At 58.6% G+C, this 8377-nt stretch overlaps 1 protein-coding gene across 1 annotated transcript; it reads right to left on the bottom strand.

Annotated features, from left to right (window-relative positions):
* Positions 1 to 455: 455 nt before the first annotated feature.
* Positions 456 to 7935, bottom strand: TMEM147 (transmembrane protein 147). Its single transcript, XM_074938934.1, has 8 exons — positions 7887 to 7935; positions 7384 to 7525; positions 6696 to 6765; positions 6445 to 6510; positions 6208 to 6344; positions 4813 to 4897; positions 3778 to 3899; positions 456 to 3068 (listed from the first exon to the last, which is right to left on the bottom strand). The coding sequence occupies exons 2-8, from the start codon at positions 7458 to 7460 to the stop codon at positions 2948 to 2950; spliced, it is 678 nt and encodes a 225-aa protein (XP_074795035.1). The 5' UTR covers positions 7461 to 7525; positions 7887 to 7935; the 3' UTR covers positions 456 to 2947.
* Positions 7936 to 8377: the final 442 nt, after the last annotated feature.

Below are 8377 nucleotides of genomic sequence, written 5' to 3'. Positions count from 1 at the left end.
GATATCCCGACACCAGCATCTATCACCTATCTAGCCTGAGATCCTGTTCCCTTCGTGCTCCCCCCGATCAGATCCGTGGGCCCATCTAGCCCGGTATCCGGCCTCCACCCTGGCTCAGACCCCCGGGCCCCACTCCCCCTCACTGATCTGTGCTGGATTCCTCGGCGGAAGGAGCATAGCTCCCACAGTGCACCTGGCTACCCCATAGCAGAGGCCTTAATTCCAGCCTGACCCCCAGGTGGGGCTCACCCCTCCCAAAAACTAGGGCCCCCTGTCCACCCAGCTACTACCAGCAGTTAACCCCCCCCCCCCACACACACACACACACACACACACACACCACTCCAGACACCCCAGCCCTGGGAATCAGCGACAGCAGGGGCAGGTCAGGCTGCTCCCCAGGGATAAAAATCAACTGTTTATTTTTTAACTATTAACGAAAAATATCCAATAGATCATTTAATTTAAATGGGATTTTTTTTTATTGACGTCAAATCCAGTTTTCTTTTTAACAAACAAACCACTCTGAGATCCCGGCCGCCTCCACTCACTGCAACCCAAATAACCCAGCAGGCCACATTTGCTGCCAACGTTGTACAGCGAGCGGCCGGAAATCGCCGGCTCAGTGGCAGGCCCCCGAGTGCGCTGAAGGGCTAACCCCGCTGTCGACAACAGCTGCCGAGGGAGGACGTTCTTCAGTTCCAGCTGTATTCAGCTCCAAAGTTAGGAACGCGCGGGAGAGCCGAGCGAGCAGAAAAGCTCGTTTTCCTCTTCAAATGTATGAACAAAAACCTATGCACAAAATCTCCAAGTGCTAAAGTCTTGAAGGATTTGGTGACCAAAACCAAATACTTCCAACCACTAACTCCAGATAACCTTTCGTTTGTCTGATTTAAAATGAGTTTTAAACGCCAACTCTGTTTTGATAAACCTATTTGTCCTTCTTATGGCTCCAGCATATTGAAAGTCGTTTTACTGAACTCATAAAAACCATTTTAAAATGCTGATTTTGTGCCTTGTTAAATGAATTCCCATTTTTTAAAGGCAAACCATATTTCTGAGTCTTCTTATAGATCCAGCACAGTCAAGGTTGTTCCAGTGAACCCATAAAAACAGTTTGAAAAGGCTGGTTTTGTGCCTTCTTAAATTAATCCCGTCTTAAACACAAACCATATTTTGATGAACTTACTCAGTCTTCGGATCAAAATACGGTTTGCTTTTAAAAGGGGGGAATTCATTTCAAAAAGGCACAAAACCTGCCTTTTAAAATGGCTTTTATTCGTTAAACAAAATGACCTTAAAATGTGCTGGCTACAGAAGACGCACATTTAAGGTCATTTTATTTAATTATAAGAATCATTTTTGAAAGGTTGGTTTGGTGCATTTTTCATTGAGTTCCAATCTCCATTCAACGGCAGCTTGACACAAATCATGAGCAGAAAAAACGATCATGCAAATAAGGAATGCGTCATTTGCTGTTTTCTAATGCTCCGAAAAATTCAGCCCCTGAACAAACAGTTGTTAGGCTACAGAATTGCTTAAATAAATGTTTACAGCTATTTCAGCAATTCTGTAGCTTGGCAGCCATTTATCCAGAGGCTTAATGTTTATGGGGTTTGGATTTGTTAGAAAAACAGTGAACAACACACTCCTCATTCGCCAGATCCTTATTTTGGCTTTTGCCCCCGGTTAGCAAAAAGCAGGACCAAATTCAGCATCAAGGCCAGGAATCAACACGTGGGGTCTCAGGTGCAGAACTGGGGAAGGGGGAAATGATGAGAGAGTCCAGAGGAAAGTGACAAAAATGAGCAAACCCTGAGCTGGGAGGGAAGGATAAAAACCCTGGGCTTGTTTAGTCTTGAGAGAAGACAACTGAGTGGGGATCTGAGAACAGGCTGCAACCATGTTTAGGGCCCTTCTGAAGAGGACGGAGATCGACTGTTCTCCACAAAGGCAGGACAAGCAGGAATGGGCTTAACCTGCAGCCAGGGAGATGGAGTTGGATATTAGGAAAAACTCTCTAACTGCCGGGGAATTCAGCTCTGGAATCGGTGGCCAATGGAGGCCGTGGGATCCCCACCATTGGAGGTTCTTAGGACTAGGTTGGCCAAACCCCCATCAGGGCTGGGCTAGGGTTACTGGGTCCTGCCTCAGTGCAGGTCTGGCCTGGGTGGGCTCTGAGTCCCTTCCACGCCGTTGCAATGACTGGGTTTTCATGGTTACTGGCCAAGGAGGCTCAGGGTTTCCACTAGAAAGCGCAACTGGGAAGCCAGATTTACATGGCTGGTTACAGTCCCGGGTTCCCGCAGTCACCGATTTGAATCCTGATTAAAATCGGCGATTTAAATCAATCCACCCGAGCCTCTTTCCTGCATATTCCTCCCGGGAAGGGAGTGGAACCATCCCCAGCCTCACAGAAGAGTCGGTGCTGGGACGGTGCCCACCAAGAGCTGACTCCAGCTGTTGTCCTCCCACCCTGCCCCATAATCATCCCTGCTTTGGTGTTCGCCATCCTGTGCTGGATCCGGCCCCCTCTGCTGAGCTGGGCAGACCTGTGTCGATTCCTACCCTGAGAGGCAGAGGGTGTCCCTCATACTCATTCACACACACACACAGCAGGGCTTGTCCCCTCCAGCAGGGAGGGAGGGACACAGCAGGGCTTGTCCCCTCCAGCAGGGGGCAGCAGGGACACGCACACCAGGGCTCGTCTCCTCCAGCAGGGGGCAGCAGCAAGACAAAGACACCTCCATACCAGAAATACCACACACAAAAAATGTTGAAAATAAAAAAAAAAACCCCAACCGCTGTGATTTATTCTGACCCTTGTCCTGGTGGATCAAACGTGGATCGGATCTGGTGCCACGGCAGGCGGCAAAACCGGGCGTTTAGCCATCCCCAAGGTCTCTAGGTAGCAGAGCTGAGAGTATCCCTGGCGGGGTGAGGGCGATTAGTTTCCATGGACCAAGGTAACGAAGAGACCCAGGGAGCTGAGCGCCAGGAAGCCGGTGATAACAGCTTTGACCAGCAGCGCCGTCCAGCTGCCCAGCAGGAAGACGTGAACGAAGGATCTGGAGGGGAGCGAGAGAGACGGGAGTTAGCAGGAACTCCAAGGCTGGGGCACTGCCCGGGGGAAGCTCACAGCACTGCAGTGTCCTCCCACCCTATCAGCGAAAGGGAACGGGAGCGCTCTGTGAACGTACAGCGCTTGGAGCTGCGGGCCGCAACGGAGACCCCCAAGGGTGAGGAAGATTTTCGACAGGGCAGTTCACAGCCATCTGCGGGAAATCGAAATGCTCAGGGCCGACAAGGGGGGGATTGCGATTGTCCCGGGGCTCCGAGCTCAGGGGGCCCAAAACCCCTGTAACTGGTGAAAAGGGAGGGATGGGGATACCGGCACACATGATGTCGGGGGCCCAAAACTTCTCTGGGTAGACCTGTCCCAAGACAAGCCCCACCCCCCAGCCAGGGCCCTCAGCCCAGATCATCCCCTCCCACCCCAGACCCTAAATCCTCTCCCCCACCACAGCCCCAGCCTGCCCGGCCCCTAGATCCTCCCCTTGGCCCCAGCCAGGTCCAGCAGGAACGTGGGCCTGCTTGCCAGCCCCTGCACCCCACCTAGATCCCTGTCCCCCCTCCAGCTGGGACCCTCACCTCCCAATCTGACCGGCCCTGCCACGCTCCCCAGACCCCCAACTCCAGCCAGGTCCCCCAACTGCCCTGGAGCTCTGTGCCCTGCCCCCAGAGGCTCCGCCCCCATGCTCCGCCCCCATTGCTCACTCCATGAAGAAGGCCTTGTAGACACTGAGGCCCAGCAGCAGGGTGAGGGGCAGACGATAGTGCTTGGGCAGGTCGTAGCGGGTGAACATCCATACCAGGGCAGCCATGGCGATGTAGTGAACCTGGGGAGGGTACGCAGGGCAGGGGTGTGTCAGAGATGGCAGGGCACTGCCCTGGGGAAGATCGCAGCACCATTGCCCCACCTCCCACAACGGGGGCACTGCTCAGGGGAAGATCACAGCACCGATCTGTCCACTCCCCACCCAGGTCATCTGGGGCACGGTCCTGTGGAAGCTCACAGCGCCAGCATGTCCCCTTCCTTGGGGCTGGGGCACTGTCCTGGGGAAGCTCACAGCGCCAGAGAGACCCTTTCCTTGGGGCTGGGGCAACGTCCCGGGAAAGCTTGCAGCGCCGGAGCGACCCCTTCCTTGGGGCTAGGGCACTGTCCCGGGGAAGCTCACAGCACTGGCATGTCCCATTCCTTGAGGCTACAACACTGCCCTGGGGAAGATCGCAGCACCAGTGCCCCACCCCCTTCAACGGGGGCACTGCTTGGGGGAAGATCACAGCACTGATCTGTCCACTCCCCACCCAGGTCATCTGGGGCACGGTCCTGTGCAAGCTCACAGCGCCAGAGCGTCCCCTTCCCTGGGGCACTGTCCCGGGGAAGCTCACAACACTGGCATGTCCCATTCCTTGAGGCTAGGACACTGTCCCGGGGAAGCTCACAGCGCCAGAGCGTCCCCTTCCTTGGGGCTGGGGCACTGTCCCGGGGAAGGTCACAGCACTGGCATGTCAAAGTCCTTGTGGCTGGGGCACTGTCCCGGGGAAGCTCACAGCACCGCAGCGTCCCCTCCCTTGAGGCTAGGACACTGTCCCGGGGAAGCTCACAGCGCCAGAGTGTCCCCTTCCTTGGGGCTGGGGCACTGTCCCGGGGAAGCTCACAGCACTGGCATGTCCCATTCCTTCTGGCTGGGGCACTGTCCCGGGGAAGCTCGCAGCAGAAGGCCCAGGCAGCAGTAGAGGGGCTCTCACCAGGCTGATGTTGGAGTCGATGCTCATCTGGATATATTTCCAGTCAAACTCAATGCCGCGGGCTCCCACCCAGAGAGGAATGCACCTGACAGAGACACAAGGACGGTCTGAGGTTGCTCGGCTCAAACACCGCAGCTGGGACAGGCAGGGAGGGCTCGCCCAGCACTGAGATGCAGCCAGCTCTGGGGCTGCTGGGGAACAGCCGCACAGAACGTCAGGATGGGAAGGAAAGAGAATCCTTTGTCCCAATGACGCTTCACAGGGCCCGGAGTCAGTGATTGCTCACTGTGGCATACCGCCCCCTAGTGCTGCGCTAGGGAATTGGGGCCAACCCTGCCTGCCAGGGGAGAGCCCCACACCCTGCCCCCATGCGGCTCGGCGCCCCCTAGAGCTGCCCTGGGGTATCGGGGCCGGCCCTGACTGCCGGAGGAGAGTCCTCACCAGCGTTCCCTCTAATTTTTCCCACCCATGTGTGGAATGAAGTCTGTTGTGTGACACGTCACCTCCATATTGGTGCATGTAACAAAATTCATGTGGCAGGGGTGGGGCCGAGGGGTTCGGCGTGTGGGAGGGGGCTCAGGGCTAGGGCAGCGGGTTGAGGTGCGGGGGGAGTGAGGGCTCTGGGGTGGGGTGAGGGATGAGGGGCTAGGGGTGGGGTGAGGGCTCCGGTTGGGGGTGCGGGTTGCGGCTGGGGGTGCAGGCCCTGGGGTGGAGTGAGGGATGAGGGGCTCGGGGGGGGGTGAGGGCTCGGGCAGGGGTTGCAGGCTCTGGGGTGGGGTCAGAGATGAGGGGTTCAGGGCTGGGGTGTGGGGGTGAGGGTTGCGGCTGGGGGTGCAGGCTCTGAGATGGGATCAGGGATGAGGGGCTCGGGTGTGAGGGTTCCGGCTGGGCATGCGGGCTCTGGCATGGGGCTGGGGATGAGGGGCTCAGGGCTGGGGTAGAGGGTTGGGAGTGGGGGGTGGGGTGAGGATTCCGGCTGGGGGTGCAGGCTCTGGGGTGGGGCTGGGGATGAGGAGCTCAGGGCTGGGGCAGAAGGTTGGGGTGGGGGCGGGTGAGGGCTCGGGGCGGGGGGCGGGCTCTGGGGTGGGGCTGGGGATGAGGGGTTTGGGGAGCAGGCTGCCCTGGGGCTACGCGGGGAGAGAGGACTCCCCCCAGCTCTCTCTCCCCCCCGCAGCAGCTCTGGTCCGGGGCTGGGTCGGGGCAGGGACGCCGAGGCAGGTCTGGGGGTGGGGGCGGGGCATCTCTCCATGCAGCTTAGCAGGAACTTAGGCCCTCACCGCCCACCGCAGCACAGCGCCCCCTAGCACCACACGGGGGCGCCTCGGCCACCACAGGAGGTCTCCCATCCAAGCCCTGACCCCACCTGGCCCGGCTTAGCAGGAGGGCAGGTCCCACCTGGACATGACGAGCTCGGCCGTGGCCCATCCCATGGCTGCCACCATGATTTTGTACTCGCCCTTCCCTGCGTTCCTCGACATCACCAGGTGCAGCCCCACCAGATCAGCCAGGTCTACCGTGGCCTTCATGAACTCCTAGGGAATACGAGGGGTTAAACAGTGCCCCTAACTCCTGACCCGCAGCCCCCTGCTAGCCCAGCCCGGGGCTCTCCCCACTTCCCCGAGTTGAACTTACCCCCACAAAATCATAAGCCCCAGCTGCACCCTCCCAGGTGGGAAAGAAAGTGGCCAAGAACAGCATCTGGAATGAAAAAGCAACGGGAGATGAGACAACATCACAGCAATGGGCCCAGCACCCCCAGGTCAGGTCAATAGGCCCCTGTAGTCTCTGATTCCGCTTCCTGCCCACTCCCCTCCCAGAGCTGGGGATAGAACCCAGGAGTCCTGGCTCCCAGCCCTGAGATCAGCGAAAGATGTACTTCTCACCTTGCAGAGCTGGACAAAGAGGTAGGTAGCCCCAGCTTGGACGCATCTCCAGAAAGCGTTATACTCTGACCTGTGGGGGACGGGGGGGAAGAGATCAGCTGGAGGCATGTGGAGGGGCCCCCCAATGTTGCTCCCAACCCAGGACAATCCAACCCCTCCCCCCACAGCCACCCCTGCTGTCCCAGGAGCAAAAGCAGGTTCATGGCAGAGAGAGAAATCCACTAGCCCAAACAATGGGGGGGGGGGGTGTCACCAAGACCTTGATTCACAGTAGGATCAGCCCCAGGGGCCCATCTACCCCGGTATCCCGCACACCACCCCACTCAGCCCCAGGGGTCCATCTACCCTGGTATCCCACGGGACCCCATGGGCACGTCTACCCCAGTATCCCAGCTCCTCCCCACTGCCCCACTCAGCCCCATCTACCCCAGTATCCCGTCCCCTCAGCCCCAGGGGCCCATCTACCCCGGTATCCCACCCACCACCCCGCTCAGCCCCAGGGGCTCATCTACCCCGGTATCCCACCCCCACCCCGATCAGCCCCAGGGGCCCATCTACTGGGTATCCCGCCCCTCAGGCAGGATACCCAGCCCAGCCCTCCCCCCGAGCATCACTGCACCCCAAACCCTGCCTCCCCAGCTAGGCAGAGTCCCTGCTCGGAAGTACAGACCCCAGACCGGGCACTCACAGGCCGCTGCACTTGTAGGTGATGAAGTAGGGGAAATAGGCCAGAGCGAAGCAGTTCCCAAAGTGGAAGAGGGTCATGGCTGCGCTGGCCCCAGGATCAGTGTGGGGGTGGGGGGGCCCGTCTGGCACTGCCCGGATCCTGCCTGCGGAGAATGACAGGGATCGAACCCAGGAGTCCTGGCTCCCAGAACCCCCTGCTCTAAACCAATAGACCCCACTCCCCTCCCGGGCCAGGGAGAGAACCCAGGAATCCTGGCTCCCAGAACCCCCTGCTCTAAACCAATAGACCCCACTCCCCTCCCGGGCCAGGGAGAGAACCCAGGAGTCCTGGCTCCCAGAACCCCCTGCTCTAACCCCCTAGACCCCACTCCCCTCCCGGGGCCAGGGAGAGAACCCAGGAGTCCTGGCTCCCAGAACCCCCTGCTCTAACTCCCTAGACCCCACACCCCTCCCGGGACCAGGAAGAGAACCCAGGAGTCCGGGCTCCCCGCCCCTGACACTCACTAGACCCCACCACTCTCGCACATGCGCCGCAATGAGCCGCAAGGTGGATGGACTCATGCCCTACCCCAGTGCACTCTGGGAGCTGTAGCTACTAGTTTCCCTTGGACCAGCCTTTCGATTGGCCTAACTGGATAATTGGACTACAACACCCATGATGCAACGCGCACCTAGCTGGTCTGGGAGCAAAGCACTATGGGAATCAGAGACGGTTACGGTACCATCGGACTACACCTCCCATGAGGCTGTGCACCCAGTATGGCGAGCGGGGCAGCATGGGAGTTGTAGTCATTCATTCACTGGACTACATTTCCCGTGATGCAGCAAGCCCTGACAGCAGTGCACTATGGGAGCTGTAGTCTTCCAGCCCGTTTCCACAGCAATAAGGTCTAAAGATCCCCACCGTACATGGGGAAGCATTAATAACAGTAGGGTGTAGTTGGTTTGAGAAGGGGAGGAGGACTCGGGACTCCTGGGTTTTATGCAGGGAGTGG

This window comes from Natator depressus, chromosome 24 (assembly GCF_965152275.1).
Source record: "Natator depressus isolate rNatDep1 chromosome 24, rNatDep2.hap1, whole genome shotgun sequence".
NCBI lineage: Eukaryota > Metazoa > Chordata > Testudines > Cheloniidae > Natator > Natator depressus.
Note: the sequence above shows the minus strand (reverse complement) of the source record. Positions and strands in the feature narration are given on the sequence as shown.